The sequence below is a fragment of the Danio rerio genome, chromosome 17, assembly GCF_052040795.2.
Source record: "Danio rerio strain M-AB ecotype USA chromosome 17, GRCz13ab, whole genome shotgun sequence".
Classification (NCBI taxonomy): Eukaryota; Metazoa; Chordata; class Actinopteri; order Cypriniformes; family Danionidae; genus Danio; species Danio rerio.
The window spans coordinates 333246-358939 of NC_141037.1; the positions used below are offsets into that span (position 1 = coordinate 333246).

A 25694-nucleotide genomic window follows, 5' to 3' on the forward strand; every position below is an offset into this window, starting at 1 on the left:
GGGCGGCTTTTGTAAATCTTTGCTTGGGTTTAGTGAAGCAAGCAGGCGGGTGGGCGGGTGAGTCAATCAGTAAAACCGGTTGGGTTTAGGGAAGGAGGAGGAGGGTGGGTCGGGTTGGCTGATTGGCCGGTCGCTCATTCAATCAGTCAGTCAGACAGACGGTCACTCGACAGTGGCCTCTGCTGGCTTTACGTGAGAACAGCGCAGGCGCAAAATGAGAGATATTCGAAATGTGAAAAAGCGAACACAGCAGCCTCTCACGGATTCGCAAAAACAAATACTACAAAAATACGTACCTCCTGGGACGTATTTCGCGGTCTCCAAAAACGTCCACGGGACTGCGTTTTCAGAATGAGCCTGGGTTGACATTTTATGTTTTTTCTTGATTTTTCCTGTTCATAAAAATTTGATTTAATATTTTTCTCCAACATATTAAGTTGCAGGTACTAATGTTTGGACTGTGGAAGAAACCGGAGCACCCGGAGGAAACCCATGCCAACACAGGGAGAACAACCAAACTCCACACAGAAACACCAACTGACCCAGCTGCGCTCGAACCAGCATGCTAACCACTGAGCCACAGTGCCACCCTATCATAAATTAATATAGGAAAGAGGTAGAGGAGTAGGGGTGGATTGGGGATTTTTCAAGATGAAGATAACTAAGGTGAGAAAATCTGGTTATTTATGTGTGTTTGGATTCATCTGATTGGTCAATCATGTTATATCTGATGCGGGACCAGCTGTGGTCAATCATAAGCACGAGATCCTCTCGAAATTAACTTCACAAAGTGTTGCAGAAAAAAATACTTGATATAAAGGGCCATGAAACGCCCTGGTCTCACAAGGGTGTTTTACACCTCTAGTCTGAATAAAGTCAGGAAAGTGGGCGTGTCCAGCTCTGTTTAGGTGGGAGTGTCGGGAGAGGGAAAGAGGGAAGGGTTTGCATGAAAATGGGAGGTTTAGTTTGGGCACGCTCTGATTATCACAGAGGCAAAACAACACACATATGCAGGGGAGAAAGACAGTGGCCGTGTCTACATGGACATCAGTAATGGAATTATTTTCCAAATTATTATTTTGTGGACTTTAACTGCAGTTCAGCACTTTCACTTTCGTTCAGGAGAATTTCCTGCATGCCCCCTGCGACAAACTAGATACTGTATGCAGGAACTGCTGGAGAGTGTAGATTTAATGCCGCACGGCGAACGGGAAAAAAAGTCTCTGCATTTCTCGTTAACTCAGATGCACAGTAGGAATCGTCAGAAAGCTGTGAGTGTTTTGACTATCCTGACACAACATGCGGTGTAAATCCTCCATGACGGTAATAGTCTGATTGCAGTGTTTCCATGTTTACACTGAGAGCAGCATTTACAGCAGATCATTCAGTCTATAATACTGTAGAGATATGACCCTACTGTACACTGAGTAACTCAATCATTCTGACTAAGCTCTGTGTTTAAACACTGAAAGAGTTCTGCTGACCATACCAACTCACTTAACTCTGAATAAACATCAACAAAGAGCCCTGACCACACACTGAGCACATCTGTAGAGACAGAACAATCAACACCAACTGGAGCCGTCGCGTCTTTATTAAGAGGAGACGAGCGGCAGATGCAGATGAGGAAAGCTGTCGGGTGATAACGCTCCTCACAGACGTGTTTCTGTGGCGTGTTAGCAGAGCGCTGTAGTCCACACGTGAGTCCAGCTGCGCTCTCATAGCGGGAAATGAAACTAAACCTTCATCACAGCACATTTATCAACACAACACTGACGACCCGTGTCTCTCAACGATTCTTCTGCTTCTGCTTGTTTTGGCAACACACCGCGGCGTCTGAACACTGTAACAGGTGAACACAGTCTTCACAGCTCTGTCATGCATATTCATGAAGCTGCACCTCACTCACAATAGAGCGCGCTGATTGGTTCACACCAAGTCTTTCTCCTGAATTAATGCTGAACGCTCAGAGACGTCACGTTGTACTCGCCGGAACACACATCCAGTCTCCACGCTGGAGTTTACACAAGGATCTAATCGCCGTGACGCAGCTTCAACATTTATTCTCAAACTGGAAGAACGAATTTGCCGGATATAACGCAAAAACAACCAATCTTCACTAGCAAAACATGTGCTCTGGTGCTTCGTGATCCTTTAAGAATCTTTCAATGTTTGGACTTAAATCAGGGGTTTCTTAAAGGAAATATCAGCACGTCATCACACTGCAAGAAATGTATTTTTTCTCCACAAATCCCAAATCAATAATCATTTTCTAGATTAGTAAAAACATATTGTCTAGTTCTGAGAAATCATGAGTCAAAATGAAGAGAGTTTTCAATAAAACAATCTGACAATGGGGGAAGAGAAGTACTCCCCTCTTAAAGTGAAAACAAGATTATTCTGCTCACCCCACTGGTGGATTATTCCACTTGTTTAAATAAGAAACTCTCTTCATTTTGACTCATTATCTCTGAAAACAACACCAAATATCTTACTTGTCTAGAAAATGCTTCTGATTTACGAGTTTTTAGATATTTGGACTAGAAACAGGACACAAACTCTGAGTAAGATAGTCATTTTTGTTGCAATGCAGAATAGTAAATGCAGAATCCTTGAGGAAACAGTAAGAGTTAACAGGCTAATAAAAGCGCAGTAAATATCAGCAGCTGTTTGATTATTATTCCCTCACAGCAGCAGAGCATTAGCCACTCATTTCATAAAGCCTTCATTAATACTGTGTGTGTGTGTGTGTGTGTGTGTGTGTGTGTGTGTGTGTGTGTGTGTGTAATACAATGAACAACATCAATAAAAAACACTAACTGGGCCTATACAGCATCACAAACATCAGAAACAGGTCAGTACAATTAGCACAAAGCAAACATATGTGTGTATTCTCAGCTGTACTGTAAGCGGGAGACAGTGCTTTTAATAATAGTGAGCATTAATCTGGTGCTGTATTCAGCGCATCTCGTCTGTGTGTCGGACTCGTACCTCTGAGATAATTGGGTCCAGTGTGGATACCAGCCAGCTTTATACATATGCAGGCAGCGGTTGTCATGGCAACAGAGGGAGCGACACATTCTCCCGCTCTATTTTCAGCCACACACACACACACACACACACACACACACCTGTGAGATAAACACACCTGCATTCACTCTGAGACACAGCAGCTCACTGTAATCAGTGTAGACAGCAGGATCTGTCATGCACTAAATAAAGAAATTAATGAGAATGAGGGCGGCATGGTGCCTCAGTGGTGTCGCACTGTCACCTCACAGCAAGAAGGTCTCTGGTTTGAGTCTCGGCTGGGTCAGTTGGTGTTTCTGTGTGGAGTTTGCATGTTCTCCCCGTGTTGGCGTGGGTTTCCTCTGGGTGCTCCGGTTTCCCCCACAGTCCAAACACATGCACTATAGGGGAACTGATCAACTACACTGGCCGTAGTGTATGAGTGTGTGTGTGTGTGTGTGTGTGTGTGAGAATAAGTGTGTATGAGTGTTTCCCAGTACTGGGTTGCAGCTGGAAGTAAAACATATGCTGGAATAGTTGGCGGTTCATTCCGTTGTGGCAACCCCTGATGAATAAAGCAGTGAGCCGAAAGAAAATGAATGAATGAATGAACCAATAAACTCTATGCGCTCGTTTGAGCCCCGCCTCTTTCTCCTTATATGGTGTTTATACTGCACCTGCTCACTGGACGAAGCGTCATAGTGCAACACAGAGCATTACACATGAGCAATACTGCAATGCTGCTTTCTCAAATGATTTTTGTAGGATATAAGTCAAATAATTAAGTCCTAATCCTGAGAGAGTGTCAGTGAAAATGAACTAAATGAATGTCTGTCTCTGTTAATTATATACAACATTACTATATACAACATTATATACATACTTATGAATAATGAGCTAGTTTAGTGGAAGAAGCTGCAGGCTTGACTGATGTTTCTATCTGATATTTTCTCTCTGAATACTATATTTCATTTCAAGGATAAGAATGATTATAATCTGAATATAACTGCAGAGCAGGAGTTTCCAAATGTTTCAGCTTGCGACCCCTAAAATAACAGTGACTCGCGACCCCCAGATATCCTCTGAGGTGGTTATAAATATATAGATCTTGCACACAATGCTGCACACCAGTGGTGGATGGAGTATGGTAACCTCATACTCCACTACCAGCAGCAGAACTCGCCTAGAAGTGTAGTGCAGTAGAGAAACAGCATCTGCTGTGAATATTACCCAGAGTAAACAGTAGAGCTTTCAAAAGTGCACAAGAGTATTTACATGTCATGTGTGTAAACGTAACATTCTGTAGTGCATTTAGTGATTATCCAGCAGGCACACAACGTCAGAGGCATTAATATTAGGTTAGATTTAGGTTGTGATGTCAGGTGAACAAAATTTAAGTCTAGCCAGCATCTATAAGGACAATCTTACTTTGATGTCCAGTAATGATGTTGATATTTGGTTGATTTTAGGTTGTTAGAAAGTGACCAAAATCCAACGTCGAGCCGACATCTTAAACCAGCATCATGCTGACGTCAAACACTGACATTTATTCATCAGGTATGGCAATCAAAATCCAACATCTGATAGACGTCATAGTGCTAACATCAACACAACGTCAAGCTGTAGCATCATTAGACATTGATATTTGGTTGATTTTAGGTTGAACGTTGGACATTGGTGTCGGCCTGATGTTAAATTCTGACGTCAACCTGATTTTCATTTCCAAACAAACTGCGACGTCTCTATGATGTTGGGGTACAACATCAATCTGACAGTAAACATCCACCATCTTCTCATCAGTGACATAATCTAAACCAGTGTTTCTCAACTGGTGGGTCGTGACTCAAAACTGGGTCGCAGGAACATTTTCAGTGGGTCGCGGAGTGATGGTCAAAAAAACAACAAAAATAAAATGTTTTACTTATTTTGCTTATATCAGACTTTTATTTTGAAATCCGTGTGCGACAACTGAACTTTTCCTTACCCTAACCTCTGTTTACAGTATTTGACCTTTATACTCTGTAATATTACTATAATTTGATGCATTCTGTTAAATGGCACCAATAAAATATTGTTTATTTGTAAGCCTTGGTGATTTTCTTATTATTTATCTGTCACTACTTGTGCATGTTAACAAATAAATACAAATGAATCATAACTCCTAAAATTATATTATAGTTCCTAAAAATTTGGGTCGCGGCATGATGACTATGTACAAATATGGGTCCCATGGCCAAACCAGTTGAGAACCGCTGATCTAAACAGTCTCTGGGTCAGTGTGTGTCAAGATTTTGGACATCTTCTTGGACACTTTTAATGCTTCCAAACAGTTTACTTCTAATTTTACTTATAAATGGCCCATGTGTTGAGGAGGTTCATTTTTATGTGCTTTACCTTCTATGTGTGACCTGATTGGACAGGAATCAGAGGACTGATTTCTCTAATCCTCATAGACAGGGGGTCTAATTTCCTTTCGGAGAACGCCACTCAGAGATCATCCTCCATGTTCAGTTGTGGCCTGTATTTGTTTTTAATCTACATGAGTGCTGTAAAAGTGTCAGAAAGTTGAACCTGCTGCCATGAAATCAGTCTGCTGCATCTGACATATTGCTGTCTTTAATCTAACATAATCACCAGAGTCACAATGCAATGGAAAACAAATGAGCATGTTGTTCTGTAACTATTAACCACTATTTTCTCTTCAGTAGGTTCTGGATAAAATACGATCATTCTAAAAGTTTAATCAAATGAATATGATTTCAGGAAATCACTAAGCGACCCCCACTTTGGGAACCACTGTACTAGAGCACGCTCACAGCCATTATTTTAGGCATATTTAATCATATGCACGTGGCAAAATATGATATAATGTAGCTTTCATTTGGTCTGGTGAAAACAGCTTTTATGTCAATAATTACTTACACATTTATTAAAAGTAAATGTTTTTGTATAGACTTACTTATTCATGTCATTAAATGCTTGAATGCTTGTTCTAATATAGGCCTAGTTCCATGAAAATCTATGATCTCCACAGAAAGCAAATACAATAAGAGTATTTAAGAGAATGTAATAATAATAATTATTACATTCATATTCATATTTATTATTATCATTTATAATCTGTCTTAAAATGTATACATTAGCACCAGATAGAATGAATATTGTTAATATAATTAGCATTATTGAATCATCAGTCATTAATTGTTTATTATCAGGCTAGTGACTAAATGAAATGGATTTTCTGAACTGTGAGAATGTCAGATTCTTATTTATTCTTAATCCCTTTATTAATCAGGGATCAGCACAGCGGAATGAACCACCAACTATCCCAGCATATATTTTACAGAGCAGATGCTGTTCCAGCTGCAACCCAGTACTGGTAAACACACATACACACTCATTTGCACACACACTCATACACTCTGGCCAATTTAGTTAATCAATTCCGCTATAGCGCATGTGTTTGGACCAACGCAATCTCACGGCAATTCGTAACTTTTTGATTTAGTGGCTAAATCGTATGAATTCCAACAATTTAATTTAGTACGACTTTCTCATCACCCAATGACAGTTGGGGTTAGGGGTGGGGATGGGTGCCACGCCTCCTTTTTAAAATCGTACATTTTCGTACGACTTAACTCGTACAAATTCATACGAATTAGCCACTAAACTGACAAAACGTAAAATACGTACGTTTCCTTGTGAGATCAGGCTGGTTTGGACTGTTTGGGAAACCTGAGCACCCAGAGGAAGCCCACACCAACACTGGGAGAAAATGCAAACTCCACATAGAAACACCAACTGACTTAGCCGGGGCTCGAACTAGCGACCTTCTTGCTGTGAGGCCACAGTGAGACAGCTATGAGCCACTGTGCTGCCAAATTTAATAAAAACAAATAACAGAAAAACCCAAATATTAGCTTATATTTGAGCCAATAAATTTAGTTCCACCAATTAGCACAGTGGTCTGGCCCATATTTGCCATTTTACAGTGTGAGCATGTGTCTGCCCTCTTCATTATCTTCAAGACAGTTATTGATCATCATTAAAGCATAAAACAGACACATCTATTTCTCACACTACAGGAGGGTTCTGCTCCACTGACTTTAATCTGGAAATTTCCCTGGAGACTCAAAACCCTTTTACAGCTAGACCTGATCTGTACTTTACTGACAGAAACATGAGTTGCACCACCCCATCACACAAGCTCAGGTTCATGACTATTGAGCTAGATTCCTTTCCATCCAACTATTTTATGCACATTTTGAAAGATCACATATAAAACGCTTGATGAAAATGCTAAGATCTGCAAGAATTTTAAATTATGCATAAAAAATGTATGAGTAAGAAACCTTTAATCTGATAATAATAGATGCTCATGAACAGCTGTAGTGAGTGTGTGTGTGCGCCGGCACTACATCAGTGACTGCACTTTAGTGCTGTAGTTTCTGCCTATCAGATGATCTGACAGATATAAATGTGTGTGTGAGGGTCTTTGTGTCATTGTTGGTCTGCAGATATAAATGTGTGTGTGAGGGTCTGTGTCAGTAATGTTGGTCTGCAGATATAAATGTGTGTGTGAGGGTCTTTGTGTCAGTAATGTTGGTCTGCAGATATAAATGTGTGTGTGAGGGTCTTTGTGTCATTAATGTTGGTATGTAGATATAAATGTGTGTGTGAGGGTCTTTGTGTCATTAGTGTTGGTCTGCAGATATAAATGTGTGTGAGGGTCTTTGTGTCATTAATGTTGGTCTGCAGATATAAATGTGTGTGTGAGGGTCTTTTTGTCATTGTTGGTCTGCAGATATAAATGTGTGTGTGAGGGTCTTTTTGTCATTGTTGGTCTGCAGATATAAATGTGTGTGTGAGGGTCTTTTTGTCATTATTGTTGGTCTGCAGATAAAAATGTGTGTGAGGCTCTTTGTGTCAGTATTGTTGGTCTGAAGATATAAATGTGTGTGAGGGTCTTTGTGTCATTAATGTTGGTCTGCAGATATAAATGTGTGTGTGAGGGTCTTTGTGTCATTAATGCTGGTCTGCAGATATAAATGTGTGTGTGAGGGTCTTTGTGTCAGTAATGTTGGTCTGCAGATATAAATGTGTGTGTGAGGGTCTTTGTGTCAGTAATGTTGGTCTGCAGATATCAATGTGTGTGTGAGGGTCTTTGTGTCATTAATGTTGGTGTGCAGATGAAAATGTGTGTGTGAGGGTCTTTGTGTCATTAATGTTGGTCTGCAGATATAAATGTGTGTGAGGGTCTTTGTGTCCGTAATGTTGGTCTGCAGATATAAATGTGTGTGAGGGTCTTTGTGTCAGTATTGTTGGTCTGCAGATATAAATGTGTGTGTGAGGGTCTTTGTGTCATTAATGTTGGTCTGCAGATATAAATGTGTGTGTGAGGGTCTTTGTGTCATTAATGCTGGTCTGCAGATATAAATGTGTGTGTGAGGGTCTTTGTGTCATTAATGTTGGTCTGCAGATATAAATGTGTGTGTGAGGGTCTTTGTGTCATTAATGTTGGTCTGCAGATATAAATGTGTGTGTGAGGGTCTTTGTGTCATTAATGTTGGTCTGCAGATATAAATGTGTGTGTGAGGGTCTTTGTGTCAGTAATGTTGGTCTGCAGATATAAATGTGTGTGTGAGGGTCTTTGTGTCATTATTGCTGGTCTGCAGGTATAAATGTGTGTGTGAGGGTCTTTGTGTCATTAATGTTGGTCTGCAGATATAAATGTGTGTGTGAGGGTCTTTGTGTCATTAGTTTTGGTCTGCAGATATAAATGTGTGTGTGAGGGTCTTTGTGTCATTATTGCTGGTCTGCAGGTATGAATGTGTGTGTGAGGGTCTTTGTGTCATTAATGTTGGTCTGCAGATATAAATGTGTGTGTAAGGGTCTTTGTATCATTAGTGTTGGTCTGCAGATATAAATGTGTGTGTGAGGGTCTTTGTGTCATTAGTGTTGGTCTGCAGATATAAATGTGTGTGTGAGGGTCTTTGTGTCATTAGTGTTGGTCTGCAGATATAAATGTGTGTGTGAGGGTCTTTGTGTCAGTAATGTTGGTCTGCAGATATAAATGTGTGTGTGAGGGTCTTTGTGTCATTAGTGTTGGTCTGCAGATATAAATGTGTGTGTGAGGGTCTTTGTGTCAGTAATGTTGGTCTGCAGATATAAATGTGTGTGTGAGGGTCTTTGTGTCATTATTGCTGGTCTGCAGATATAAATGTGTGTGTGAGGGTCTTTGTGTCATTAATGTTGGTCTGCAGATATAAATGTGTGTGTGAGAGTCTTTGTGTCATTAGTGTTGGTCTGCAGATATAAATGTGTGTGTGAGGGTCTTTGTGTCATTAATGTTGGTCTGCAGATATAAATGTGTGTGTGAGGGTCTTTGTGTCATTATTGTTGGTCTGCAGATATAAATGTGTGTGTGAGGGTCTTTGTGTCAGTAATGTTGGTCTGCAGATATCAATGTGTGTGTGAGGGTCTTTGTGTCATTAATGTTGGTCTGCAGATATAAATGTGTGTGTGAGGGTCTTTGTGTCATTAGTGTTGGTCTGCAGATATAAATGTGTGTGTGAGGGTCTTTGTGTCAGTAATGTTGGTCTGCAGATATCAATGTGTGTGTGAGGGTCTTTGTGTCATTAATGTTGGTGTGCAGATATAAATGTGTGTGTGAGGGTCTTTGTGTCATTAATGTTGGTCTGCAGATATAAATGTGTGTGTGTGAGGGTCTTTGTGTCATTAATGTTGGTCTGCAGATATAAATGTGTGTGTGAGGGTCTTTGTGTCATTAGTGTTAGTCTGCAGATATCAATGTGTGTGTGAGGGTCTTTGTGTCAGTAATGTTGGTGTGCAGATATAAATGTGTGTGTGAGGGTCTTTGTGTCATTATTGCTGGTCTGCAGGTATAAATGTGTGTGTGTGAGGGTCTTTGTGTCATTAATGTTGGTCTGCAGATATAAATGTGTGTGTGAGGGTCTTTGTGTCATTAGTGTTAGTCTGCAGATATAAATGTGTGTGTGAGGGTCTTTGTGTCATTATTGCTGGTCTACAGGTATAAATGTGTGTGTGAGGGTCTTTGTGTCATTAATGTTGGTCTGCAGATATAAATGTGTGTGTGAGGGTCTTTGTGTCAGTAATGTTGGTCTGCAGATATAAATGTGTGTGTGAGGGTCTTTGTGTCATTAGTGTTGGTCTGCAGATATAAATGTGTGTGTGAGGGTCTTTGTGTCATTATTGTTGGTCTGCAGATATAAATGTGTGTGTGAGGGTCTTTGTGTCATTAATGTTGGTCTGCAGATATAAATGTGTGTGTGAGGGTCTTTGCGTCATTAATGTTAGTCTGCAGATATAAATGTGTGTGTGAGGGTCTTTGTGTCATTGTTGGTCTGCAGATATAAATGTGTGTGTGAGGGTCTTTGTGTCAGTAATGTTGGTCTGCAGATCTCCATTGTGTCAGATGTGAGATGTTGTTGTGCTGATTGTAAAAGGCCTCAGTCCTCTTTCAGTTCGTCATCACAGTGCTTCAGTATTCTTCTTCTTCTATTGTTATTCCCTCCAAAACTGTCTTGAGCATCTGTCTGTTCTCCCGTCTCACACCTTCAAAAGCCACATAATTCATTGCATAAATATTATTCTCATATTTAGCTGTAAGCATATCTACTGTAGAAGGTTTAAACACATGCTCTGTCTTACAGTTAATATGCTATCTTCTGAAAACATCAAATAAGCATAAACTGCAGATTTATTTGTGTGCACTGTTGTGTTTGGCTTGGTCTGATCTGTGGCGAATCTGCATGCTAATGACATGAGTTTAGTGTGTGTGTGTGTGTGTGTGTGTATGTGTATGCTGCTCAACACACTGCTGAAGGCTGTATTGACGAGTGTATTGATGTATCCGCAGCCTCTCTCAGTCATCGCTCTGTCTAAACAATGCTCCATTTAATTGTCTGTTAAATGAATGTGACTCCACGGTGAACCGAGAGACAGGAGCTGTGTTTCAGGTGTCCAGGTCTGGGTTTCAGTCTTCAGAAGTGTTATTGATTCAGTTGCTGGCTTTTGCTAATCAATACAGTTCTGGACCTAAAGAGACTGGAGTGACCTCTTTAATGGTAGAGTTCCAGCAAACATGATCGTTCTGTCATCATTTCAAGCCTGAATGCCTCTCTTTCACATGTGAAATACAAAAGAAGACACTCTGCAGCGCTTTTGTCCATACTGGGAAAATCAATGGACTCCAGTGTAGTAAAGTCCACAACATTTCTCCAGCTTTCCTGTGTTGTGTAGGTCAGTCATACAGGTGTGAATCAGAGAATCATCATGCTGTGTTGATCTCAGACACACAAGATTGTGTTTGATGATAAAGTATGTAATAATAAAATATGCATCTTCACTTTACTTCTCTTTTCCACACCTGATGTCCTCTATATGCTTTTAAAATGCTGGGTTGTAACACAATGTTGAGTCAATCTCTGACAAACACAATTTTGGGATAATTTTTTCATTATTTGTAACTGGTCCAGTTCAGATTTACTGGCTGCTGAATTTGCTTCCTGCAATCTTTCCATTTCCTCAAGAAACTCCACATTTTTTCACCATGATCAATTGGAATAATCAGAGCTGATAAGTTGATGATCGAGCAATGTCCTCAGTGCCTCCCATGTCATCTGATATTTTCTTCAACTTAATGTTATTATTTGCTATATCTTGTGCACCTCGTCACATGACTCTCTTCAATGACATTTAAATGCTACAAGAGTTGGTTTGTTCATGTGTGACCCAATGCTGGATTACAAGAACACAGCGTGTAGATAACTATGAATATATCCAGCAATTTGCACATTTACCTTCAGTTGTTGTAACCCAACATTAAATCAAATATAAACAAACCTAACCATTGGGTAATTTTCACAATTACATTTAAATTACTTTTATTAACCCCATAGTTGACCCAACACTTGGTTTCAGTGACCCAGAGTGCAGTTTACATCTTTACCTTGAGTCTTCCTCTCCTTCCTCATGTTGAGCTCCTGTACATGCAGGGCCTTGCAGGCGTATAGTTTAATCTGCAGGCAAACTCCGGATCACACAGAGGCAGCTGTAGTCCGACACCATAAACAACAAACTCCAATGAGGAATCGATTTATGGAACTGAAGTTCTGCCCCACATCCAGTCCATCATGTGGCATCACGATCAATGCTCTGCTCTAAACAGCAACTGACCTGGAAAGCCGAGCAGGACTCCGTCAGCGCTCATACTGAGGTCGGTTCATCATAACTCCACCAGGAACAACTGCATTGTGGAGAAAACTTGCATCAGTATGTCTGAGCATCAGCAAGTGTTTTTTAGAGCATTTCAGAAGATCTGTACCTGCATTTAAGCTGTGGAACTCTGGCCAGCCCAGCTCATCATGGTCCAGTTTTTCAGCAGCAGAGGCAAAAATGCAGAACGGCTCAACCAAAACAGGACGAGGGGTTACTGTCAACGGGACGGTGTCCACCCTGAAGAGGCAACCGAAGATGGTGTCCAGCAGGCAGGAGCGTGGTTCATGTTCATCCACGGTTTCTTGTCCAGTCTTCTCAGGATCCCAGAGCGATTTAGACGAAGAGCCGGCGCCGCGCTGTCCGTCCAGCTGTTCCACACCCACCCTGCACAGGCCTGGATCCACCGCCAGTCTAAAGGCCTCCACCTCCAGCCTGCAAAGAAACGCAAAGGGTTCACTGACCAGCCTCAAGAGTTTCCCGAGCTCCACAGCACTGCAGAGTTCCAGCTTCAGCATCCACAGCTCCAGCCCCAGCCTGAGGAGCTCCAACCCCATCATCCGGAACTCCAATCCCAGCCTCCAGAGCTTCAATCTCAGCCTACGGAGCTCCAACGCCAGCATTCAGAACTCCAATCCCAGCATCAGGAGCTCTAACCCCAGCCTCCACAGCTCCAATCCCAGCATCCACAGCTCCAACCCCAGCCTGCGAAGCTCCAACCCCAGCCTGCGGAGCTCCAGCCCCAGCCTTCACAGCTCCAGTATCAGCTCCAGTGAGGACGACAGCTGGGACACCAATAGCTGGAGCTCCGGTGCCACCTGTCTTCTGCGCAGCTCCATCAAGCAGCACAGTCAGGAGGTGTTCCGGGTAGGCTTTGGCTCGGATTCCGAGGCTGTCTTCCAGAACTCTGACAGCGGCCCGGGCAGTGTGTCAGGGTCGGAGCAACGTGAGCCAGCAGATCCAGCCCATGTGAACCGCAGGGACTCTGTATCCTCTGCTGCTTCAACTGTGTCCACCGACCTGGAGCAGGAGATTGAAGAAAAGCTCAAGTTTTCTCAGTTTCTGGATGAGGTGACGTGTCGGGTGCTCAATCCCGAGTGTCTGCAAGCATTTGGTGCACCCATTCGACCGTCCATGACTTCATCTCTCCAGTCATTATCCGGTCCTTGGTTTGGTTCCAGAGAAAGTCAAAAACCAGTTTCTATGAGTAAATGGAGCAAGTGCATGCCGAGCTGCAAGATTCTGGATGCCAGCGAGAGTTTGAGGAGAACACAAGAGCAGTCGTCTTTAGGAAGAACCTACTTAGAGACTGATATAGACCGAGTGCGGCGGGAGGATGAGGAAAGTGTGGAGAAGTGGTCTGGCGAATCTTCACGAAGATGCCCGAGTCCTGCTTCCAAGCGTTCGGACGGAGCTCCGCTTCCACCGTACCGGTCCACTTCACTCCCGAGACCTACTATGAGCAGCACCACGGTGAGTCTCTGAGAAATACAGCCTTCAGTTCTCTTGAGGTGATTGAATCTTTGATAAATACACTAATGGTTCATTCATTGCTCTTTGTTAAAGGGACAGCTTACGCCAAACTGAACTTCTGCAATCATTATCTCCTCCTCCGCTGGTTCCAAATCTGTTTTGTTCTTCGGTTGAACACAAAGGAACATATAAAATGGCCATTGACTCCTTTAATGTTCCAGCTGTAGATGTCAATGGCTGCTGTTTATCCTGCATTCTTCAATATACCTTCCTTTGTGTTCAACAGATGATAGCCCTCATAGTGTGTTCGTAAATGGTGATCTGTCCCTTTAACCTGCTGAAGGTCCTGGTTTGGGTATATATTTCAGCAGTATGTCAGTACGTCATCATGCTTATGAGAAGTCCAGTATATCATCACCCTGTAAAACAATGTGGAAAGCATCTTATCCAGCTTTATATTTGAGGTCACAGGAGTAATCGTGCCCATCGCCGCACACTGACAGCTCTTATTAAAAATACATCAGCGTTTCCTATTATTCACAGCCAAGCCGCCGCTGTCTGGACACACTCCTCTCATCCGCCGGGAGCAGCAGACGCATTAATAATGCATTTGATCTTTTCGTATGGAATCGCTCCTTCCCAAATGCCAATCATAAAGGCTGCGTGCAGTGCTGAAACAATGGAAATGACACACACCACGGATTGAGACAGTGCCGTAGCAGCTGTTTGTGTGTGTGTCTGAATAGAAGAATTCATTATAATCTCCTGTTGAATTTCAGCAGAGAGAGTCTGGCTTTATTTGGCTCTTATCAGACCGTCTGGGTAACAATGTGTGTGACAAGAATTTGACACTAAACGTATTGAGAAACAGTGTGACGAGCGATGGGCTCCCAGCTCTTCAGAATCGTGGATTGTTGCCACTTGAGGTGCTCGAGGTGTGAATGCTATGAAACTGCCGTGTGTGTGTTGTGTGAGCGTGTGTGTGTTTCCCAACATCACCAGTGTGTTTAGCACCATTTTCAAATTATTATTGATATCTATGGCCCAGTGATAAGTCTGCGTGAACTGGAAGTTGCTGTGACTTTTATTTCAGCATGTTGATAGATTTCAGTTGAAACTAAATATTGAGTAGGGGGCGGGGCTATGGAAACCCTCAGGCTAACATCAACAGATGGAGGCACTCCAAACATGGAAGCAAATGCTCAGGATTTTGATTGATTTTTTTGTGGATTAAACTGCACAGATTAATTATTCTTATTAATAGCTAGCAAAATAAACATTATAGATTTAGATTTCAAACTGACTTTAACTTACTTTTTAGATTCTTTTTAAGAGCAGCTCTTGAAGAGATGTAGATGGTGCCAAACAGTCTAAAACAGCTGATGGAGTATACACTAACCTGTCCATTATTCAGACACTAGATGGAGACAGTCAGAAACAGCTGATGGAGTATACACTAACCTGCGCATTATTCAGACACTAGATGAAGACAGTCAGAATCAGCGTATGGAGTATACACTAACCTGTGCATTATTCAGACACTAGATGGAGACAGTCAGAAACAGCAGATGGAGTATACACTAACCTGTGCATTATTCAGACACTAGATGGAGACAGTCTTAATCAACTGATGGAGTATACACTAACCTGCACATTATTCAGACACTAGATGGAGACAGTCAGAAAATGCTGATGGAGTATACACTAACCTGCGCATTATTCAGACACTAGATGCAGACAGTAAGAAAATGCTGATGGAGTATACACTAACCTGCACATTATTCAGACACTAGATGGATACAGTCAGAAACAGCTGATGGAGTATACACTAACCTGCTCATTATTCAGACACCAGATGCAGACAGTCTTAATGAGCTGATGGAGTATACACTAACCTGCGCATTATTCAGACACTACATGGGGACAGTCAGAAACAGCTGATGGAGTATACACTAACCTGCACATTATTCAGACACTACATGGGGACAGTCAGAAACAGCTGATGGAGTATACACTAACCTGCACATTATTCAGACACTAGATGGAGACACACAGTCAGAAACAGCTGATGGAGTATACACTAACCTGCGCATTATTCAGACACTAGATGGAGACAGTCTAAATCAGCTGATGGAGTATACACTAACCTGCACATTATTCAGACACTAGATGGAGACAGTCAGAAACAGCTGATGGAGTATACACTAACCTGCGCATTATTCAGACACTAGATGGAGACAGTCAGAAACAGCTGATGGAGTATACACTAACCTGCACATTATTCAGACACTAGATGGAGACAGTCAGAAACAGCTGATGGAGTATACACTAACCTGCTCATTATTCAGACACTAGATGGAGACAGTCAGAAACAGCTGATGGAGTATACACTAACCTGCTCATTATTCAGACACTAGATGGAGACAGTCAGAAACAGCTGATGGAGTATACACTAACCTGCGCATTATTCAGACACTAGATGGAGACAGTCAGAAACAGCTGATGGAGTATACACTAACCTGCGCATTATTCAGACACTAGATGAAGACAGTCAGAATCAGCGTATGGAGTATACACTAACCTGTGCATTATTCAGACACTAGATGGAGACAGTCAGAAACAGCTGATGGAGTATACACTAACCTGCGCATTATTCAGACACTAGATGAAGACAGTCAGAATCAGCGTATGGAGTATACACTAACCTGTGCATTATTCAGACACTAGATGGAGACAGTCAGAAACAGCAGATGGAGTATACACTAACCTGTGCATTATTCAGACACTAGATGGAGACAGTCAGAAACAGCAGATGGAGTATACACTAACCTGTGCATTATTCAGACACTAGATGGAGACAGTCTTAATCAACTGATGGAGTATACACTAACCTGCACATTATTCAGACACTAGATGCAGACAGTCAGAAACAGCTGATGGAGTATACACTAACCTGCGCATTATTCAGACACTAGATGCAGACAGTAAGAAAATGCTGATGGAGTATACACTAACCTGCTCATTATTCAGACACTAGATGCAGACAGTCTTAATGAGCTGATGGAGTATACACTAACCTGCTCATTATTCAGACACCAGATGCAGACAGTCTTAATGAGCTGATGGAGTATACACTAACCTGCTCATTATTCAGACACCAGATGCAGACAGTCTTAATGAGCTGATGGAGTATACACTAACCTGCGCATTATTCAGACACTACATGGGGACAGTCAGAAACAGCTGATGGAGTATACACTAACCTGCACATTATTCAGACACTACATGGGGACAGTCAGAAACAGCTGATGGAGTATACACTAACCTGCACATTATTCAGACACTAGATGGAGACACACAGTCAGAAACAGCTGATGGAGTATACACTAACCTGCACATTATTCAGACACTAGATGGAGACAGTCAGAAACAGCTGATGGAGTATACACTAACCTGTGCATTATTCAGACACTAGATGGAGACAGTCAGAAACAGCTGATGGAGTATACACTAACCTGCGCATTATTCAGACACTAGATGGAGACAGTCTAAATCAGCTGATGGAGTATACACTAATCTGCGCATTATTCAGACACTAGATGGAGACAAACAGTCAGAAACAGCTGATGGAGTATACACTAACCTGCGCATTATTCAGACACTATATGGAGACAGTCAGAAACAGCTGATGGAGTATACACTAACCTGTGCATTATTCAGACACTAGATGCAGACAGTCTAAATCAGCTGATGGAGTATACACTAACCTGCGCATTATTCAGATACTAGATGCAGACAGTCTAAATCAGCTGATGGAGTATACACTAACCTGCGCATTATTCAGACACTAGATGCAGACAGTCAGAAACAGCTGATGGAGTATACACTAACCTGCGCATTATTCAGACACTAGATGGAGACAAACAGTCAAACATGACAGACAAGCATATAAATATATATGTGAATGATTCACTGATGATTAAGGTGATTCTCAGTCCCGGTTATTTAGCAGTTGTTATCAGGGATTAACAGACCTTGTATTGCCATGACTGACCAATCAGAATCAAGCATTCCAGACTGCTGTGTAACATCTGCTATGATGCAGAAATGCAAACGAATTCTTTTAATAAATTATGCAGATATGTAAATGAATCTGAGAGAGTGTTTATTATACAGGTCATGTGTCTGTTCTTGTTACTTGCCCTTTAAATAAGCATCAATTGCTTATTTAAAGCTCGTGAGGGTGTTGTGATGTGCTGATGACAGCTGTCAATCACGTGAGTAACGCAGTGTTTTCCTCTGCAGGATGGAGAGTCGCGTGGCGGCAGGTAAAGATGTTATTCCTCTTCTATTCTGCTCGTCTTCCTCCTCCTCCTCCTCCTCCTGTTCCTCTGTATCGCCTCAGTCTGAGCTCAGGCTGTTCTGTGTGAATGTACGGTGTGTTTACAGGCAGAACACACACACATGCAGGCACGCACGAACACACACTGATCATGACACGCTCGTCGCGGGTGGTGAGTAGCTGCATGTTTAATCTCTGGGCTGTTTCTGTGTCTGCTACACATGCTTTTCCTCTGGGTGCCACAGCTCTGGGGGATCCTGGGTTTCTGCATGGAGATCCAGAAACACGATGACGCCTCAGAGCTCAGGAACTTTGCGCTGGTCTGTGGTTTACTGCTGCTTTATTTATGCATTGTGAGGAAGTTTTTCCCTCTCTGATGTTGTTGATGAATGAGCTGTGATTTAAGATCTTTTGCTGAGCATCCAGTGTGTCACACAGATAACAGTGTGGAGTTTAGCAGCTGCACCGGGACCAATGAGAACTGCAGAGGCTAATGCAGAACGACAGACAGACAACTGACAAAGAACAGACAGACAGAACGACAGACAGACAGACAAAAACAGACAGACTGAAAATGAACAGGCAGAAAGACAGAAAACAGAGAGACAGAAAACTGAAAGACAAACAAACAGACAGACAGAAAAGCAGACAGACAGACAAAAGACAGATAGGCAGACAGAAAACTGACAGAAAACAGACAATAGACAGACAGAAAACCCATGAACGACAGACAGAAAACTGACAGACAGATAGACCGACACGCAAACAGAAAATAGACAAACAGAACGACAGACAGACAGAAATCAGACAACAGAGAGACAGACAGAAAACAGACTAAAAACAGACAAATAACTAATGAATAACAGACAGACAAAAAAACTGGCAGACAGACAGGTAGACAGATACACACAGACAGAAATCAGACAACAGAGAGACAGACAGAAAACAGACTAAAAACAGACAAATAACTAATGGATAACAGACAGACAAAAAACTGGCAGACAGACAGGTAGACAGATACACACAGACAGAAAATAGACAGAACAACAAACAAAAATACAGACAGACAGAACTACAGACAACCAGACAGAAAACAGACTGACAACAGACAGACAGACAGACAGACAGACAGACAGACAGACAGACAGACAGACAGAAAACTGGCAGACAGACAGACAGACACGCACATACAGAAAATAGACAGACAGATATAAAAACACAAAAAAACAAACAGACAGACAGACAGATAAATCAGACAGACTGACAGACAGACAAAAAAACAGACAGACAGACAGACAACAGAGACAAACATACAGAAAGACAGACATACAAACAGAATACAGACACATAGAAAATGGACAGACGACAGACAAAAGAAAAGATGGACATAAAAAATAAAACACCGACGGACAGAAAATGGACAGAAAGGAAATATAACTTTAGCAGAAAGATTAGGTGTGGCATATTGAGTAGCCCCTCCCACCTGTTTAAATAGCCAATGGTGTTTGCTCATATTAAAACATCTGAAGATGACAATCAAATTTATACAACTTTAAAGCAAACACAATGAACGCAGTGGCTTATGGAGGTGTGATACAGGAGCACAGATGCTCAAGACAGTTCTGGAGGAAATAATAATAGAAGAAGAAGAATACTGAAGCACTGTGATGATGGACTGATGGAGGACTGAGGCCTTTTACAATCAGCACAACAACATCTCACATCAGACACACTGAAGATCTGCAGACCAACATTACTGACACAAAGACCCTCACACACACATTTATATCTGCAGACCAACACTAATGACACAAAGACCCTCACACACACATTTATATCTGCAGACCAACATTACTGACACAAAGACCCTCACACACACATTTATATCTGCAGACCAACATTAATGACACAAAGACCCGCAAACACACATTTATATCTGCAGACCAACATTACTGACACAAAGACCCTCACACACACATTTATATCTGCAGACCAACACTAATGACACAAAGACCCTCACACACACATTTATATCTGCAGACCAACATTAATGACACAAAGACCCTAACACACACATTTATATCTGCAGACCAACACTAATGACACAAAGACCCTCACACACACATTTATATCTGCAGACCAACATTAATGACACAAAGACCCTAACACACACATTTATATCTGCAGACCAACACTAATGACACAAAGACCCTCACACACACATTTATATCTGCAGACCAACATTACTGACACAAAGACCCTAACACACACATTTATATCTGCAGACCAACACTAATGACACAAAGACCCTCACACACACATTTATATCTGCAGACCAACATTACTGACACAAAGACCCTCACACACACATTTATATCTGCAGACCAACATTACTGACACAAAGACCCTCACACACACATTTATATCTGCAGACCAACACTAATGACACAAAGACCCTCACACACACATTTATATCTGCAGACCAACATTAATGACACAAAGACCCTAACACACACATTTATATCTGCAGACCAACATTACTGACACAAAGACCCTCACACACACATTTATATCTGCAGACCAACATTAATGACACAAAGATCCTCACACACACATTTATATCTGCACACCAACATTAATAACACAAAGACCCTCACACACACATTTATATCTGCAGACCAACATTACTGACACAAAGACCCTCACACACACATTTATATCTGCAGACCAACATTAATGACACAAAGACCCTCACACACACATTTATATCTGCAGACCAACATTAATGACACAAAGACCCTAACACACACATTTATATCTGCAGACCAACACTAATGACACAAAGACCCTCACACACACATTTATATCTGCAGACCAACATTACTGACACAAAGACCCTCACACACACATTTATATCTGCAGACCAACATTACTGACACAAAGACCCTAACACACACATTTATATCTGCAGACCAACACTAATGACACAAAGACCCTCACACACACATTTATATCTGCACACCAACATTAATGACACAAAGACCCTCACACACACATTTATATCTGCAGACCAACACTACTGACACAAAGACCCTCACACACACATTTATATCTGCAGACCAACAATAATGGCACAAAGACCCTCACACACATTTATATCTGCAGACCAACATTAATGACACAAAGACCCTCACACACACATTTATATCTGCAGACCAACATTAATGACACAAAGACCCTCACACACACATTTATATCTGCAGACCAACACTAATGACAAAAAGACCCTCACACACACATTTATATCTGCAGACCAACATTACTGACACAAAGACCCTAACACACACATTTATATCTGCAGACCAACATTACTGACACAAAGACCCTCATACACACATTTATATCTGCAGACCAACATTACTGACACAAAGACCCTCACACACACATTTATATCTGCAGACCAACATTAATGACACAAAGACCCTCACACACACATTTATATCTGCAGACCAACATTACTGACACAAAGACCCTCACACACACATTTATATCTGCAGACCAACAATAATGACACAAAGACCCTCACACACACATTTATATCTGCAGACCAACAATAATGGCACAAAGACCCTCACACACATTTATATCTGCAGACCAACATTACCGATACAAAGACCCTCACACACACATTTATATCTGCAGACCAACAATAATGACACAAAGACCCTCACACACACATTTATATGTGCAGACCAACAATAATGACACAAAGACCCTCACACACATTTATATCTGCAGACCAACATTACTGACACAAAGACCCTCACACACACATTTATATCTGCAGACCAACATTACTGACACAAAGACCCTCACACACACATTTATATCTGCAGACCAACATTAATGACACAAAGACCCTCACACACACATTTATATCTGCAGACCAACATTACTGACACAAAGACCCTCACACACACATTTATATCTGCAGACCAACATTAATGACACAAAGACCCTCACACACATTTATATCTGCAGACCAACATTAATGACACAAAGACCCTCACACACACATTTATATCTGCAGACCAACATTAATGACACAAAGACCCTCACACACACATTTATATCTGCAGACCAACATTACTGACACAAAGACCCTCACACACACATTTATATCTGCAGACCAACATTAATGACGCAAAGACCCTCACACACACATTTATATCTGCAGACCAACATTACTGACACAAAGACCCTCACACACACATTTATATCTGCAGACCAACATTACTGACACAAAGACCCTAACACACACATTTATATCTGCAGACCAACATTACTGACACAAAGACCCTCACACACACATTTATATCTGCAGACCAACATTACTGACACAAAGGCCCTCACACACACATTTATATCTGCAGACCAACATTAATGACACAAAGACCCTCACACACACATTTATATCTGCAGACCAACATTACTGACACAAAGACCCTCACACACACATTTATATCTGCAGACCAACATTACTGACACAAAGACCCTCACACACACATTTATATCTGCAGACCAACATTACTGACACAAAGACCCTCACACACACATTTATATCTGATCATCAGACACTACAGCACTGAAGCGCTGATACTTTACTCACTACAACTGATTATTTATCTGCAGTTTTATTATCAGATTAAAAGTTGATCCTGCTCAGTTTTTATACACATTTTCAAAGTGTGTGCAGATCTTGGTGTTTCCATTAAGCATTTGTTATACAACATTCCTAAATGTGCATAAAATATAGTGAGTGAAAACAGCATGAAAGCATTGCTGGATTCCTCACCATATCAAATGCACTTTAAAATGCAGCATTGTGTCATTGAAATAGATCTGATATTATGGTCTGTCTCGCATAGGATCCATTCTGTGCTGCTGTGAGTGGACTGTTTGTGTTTGTGTGTGTGTGTGTGTGTGTGTGTGTGTGTGTGTGTGTGTGTGTGTGTGTATTTCACATCACACTAATGTGGAACCGGACTTCATTCACCCAAAAGATAATCATATTCTCTGAGTCATTTAAAAGCATATAAAGCTGTGAATTGTGTAGTTGTGAAAGCCCCGGTGGGCTGTTTGCTGACAGTGCGATGCATCCCCCCCGCAGAGCTTTCCTTAATGATTTTTACCCACGGAGGGGTTCAGATCAACACTGCGCACTGCTCATATTTATTTTCTTATACACTGCAATAAATGCTTTTCTCTAGTTTCTAGCCCAAATATCTGAATATTCCTGAAAAAATGAAGAGAGTTTATCCTTAAAACAAGTTACATAATCTGACAATGTGGGAAAAGAATAATTAAAAAAATATATTTTGCTTATTCCATTGGCAGATTATTGTGCTTGTTTAAAAAAAAATCTTTTTATATATATATATATATATATATATATATATATATATATATATATATATATATATATATATATATATATATATATATATATATGCACCGGCCACTTTATTAGGTACACATGTCTAAATGTCTAATCAGCCAATCACATGGCAGCAGCTCAATACATTTAGGCATGTCGACATGGTCAAAACGATCTGCTGCAGTTCAAAGCGAGCATCAGAATGACAAGTTTTTATAATCGTCAGCATTTGGTCCACATCTATCTGCTATGACTGACTGTATGGACAGGAGACTAGCGCTGATGTTTAGACCATATGACTTGATTTTGAACCTGATTCTGGTTCTGTGTTTTGAGTTTGAGTGAGTATCCAGCGTTTTGAAATGTAGAGTTTGTATTTCTTCATTTAACTGTGGTGTTGGCCAGATCATTTACTATTTGGCTAATTGTGTAACGTCTGTTACTGTGTTGAGAGTTAAGGGCTCCTATGATTAACTTTAGTGAGCTGTTTGGACAGCACTGTGTGTAGTGTAGAGTGTCTAAAGTCATATTAGACTGATCTGTGTGTGTGTGTGTGTGTCTGTGTGTACTCAGACCTGCAGTGAAGGCTGGTGTTCAGGCGGAGGTCTCGATCCTGTCGGTTCTGCTTGATTGTGTCCGTCAGCAGGGATTTCCCATCATGCAGCATGTGTGTGTGTGTCTGACGTCTGTGAGGGAATCAGAGTTTCACAGCTGTTGCGGAAACAGAAGCACAGATCTGAACTGTGTGAAACAGTTTCTCTGAAACAGAGAAAGAGGATCAGTGTGTTATCTGTATCTGCAGTGCTCTGGAATGCTTCTTCTGAGTTGTCCAGGAAAAACAACTTGTGCTACACTGTAAAGAAATTTGTAATTTTATGGTGTATTTCCGGCAGCTGGGAAAATTTTATGTAAAATAATGGCTGTTAAATTACAGAAATTTAACATAAAATAACAGATATTAAATTACAGAAATTACTGTAAAATTACGGACATTAAATCACAGAAATTTAATATAAAATAAGATATTACAGAAATTTCTTTACATTTCTGTAATTTAAGGCTGTTACTCTACACTTTTTTTCTGACACCCATGCGCTGGAAATAAACCGTATAATTACAGATTTTGTTTTACAGTGTACAGTAAAGTGTTTTGACAACACAGTTTATATTAAGTGTATATACAGTTGAAGTCAGAATTATTAGCCACCCTTAATTATTAGACCGCTTGTTTATTTTTTTCCCAATTTCTGTTTAACCGAGATATTTTTTCAACACATTACTAAACATAACAGTGTTAATAACTCATCTCTAATAACTGATTTATTTTCTGTTCATCATGATGACAGTAAATAATATTAGACTAGATATTCTTCAAGACACTTCTATACAGCTTGAAGTGACATTTAAAGGCTTCACTAGGGTAATTAGGGTAATTAGGCAAGTTATTGTTTAACGATGGTTTGTTCTGTAGATTATCGAGAAAAAAATATAGCTTAAAGGGGCTAAAATATTGTCCCTAAAATGGTTCATAAAAAATTCAATTATTCTAGCCGGAATAAAACAAATAAGACTTTCTCCAGAAGAACAGATATTATCAGACACACTGTGAAAATGTTCCTGCTCTGTTAAACATTATTTGGAAAATATTTTAAAAAGAAGAAAAAAAAATCGAAGGGGGCGAATAAATCTGACTTCAACTGTATTAGTGCTTTGGTGGAGATTAATCACATTCAAAACTATGATTGTTTTGTGTATTATACGTGTGTGTGTGTGTGTGTGTGTGTGCTGTTTACATGTATTATGTATATACACACATGCATGAATATATGAGAAAATGTTTATTTATATTTATACATAATATTTAGATTATATATGATACAAATTAGCATGGCACGGTGGCTCAGTGGTCAGCACTGTGGCCTCACCTCAAGAAGGTCAATGGTTTGAGTCTCGGCTGGGTCAGTTGGTGTTTCTGTGTGGAGTTTGCATGTTCTCCCCGTGTTGGTTTGGGTTTCCTCAGGGTGCTCCGGTTTCCCCCACAAGTACTGGGTTGCGGCTGGAAGGGCATCTGCTCTGTAAAACATATGGGGGAATAGTTGGTGGTTCATTCCACTGTTGTGACCCCTGATGAATAAAGAGACTAAGGTGAAGGAAAATGAACGAATGAATGATACA

General features: G+C 40.9%; 1 protein-coding gene and 1 long non-coding RNA gene across 21 annotated transcripts in view; one reads left to right on the forward strand and one right to left on the reverse strand.

Moving 5' to 3' along the window:
- On the reverse strand, window positions 1-25592 carry LOC141378488 (uncharacterized). The gene is made up of 3 exons (XR_015513024.1): window positions 25445-25592; window positions 24095-24230; window positions 1-3089 (listed from the first exon to the last, which is right to left on the reverse strand). It is a non-coding gene; the product is annotated as an uncharacterized LOC141378488 (long non-coding RNA).
- The window catches only part of begain (brain enriched guanylate kinase associated), a 32309-nt gene continuing 18136 nt past the window's right edge, over window positions 11522-25694 (forward strand). For 6 of the 20 annotated variants that reach the window (XM_087289897.1, XM_087289898.1, XM_087289899.1 and 3 more), the window contains exons 1-2: window positions 11522-13740; window positions 18046-18068. In XM_087289897.1, coding sequence (XP_087146023.1) covers window positions 12448-13740; window positions 18046-18068 — 1316 coding nt within the window. In that variant the 5' untranslated portion in view covers window positions 11522-12447. Of the gene's footprint in view, window positions 13741-17880; window positions 17917-17995; window positions 18069-18133; window positions 18255-25539; window positions 25665-25694 lie in introns of those variants that run through there. The other 14 variants (XM_087289917.1, XM_087289918.1, XM_087289919.1 and 11 more) reach the window with 10 other exon arrangements.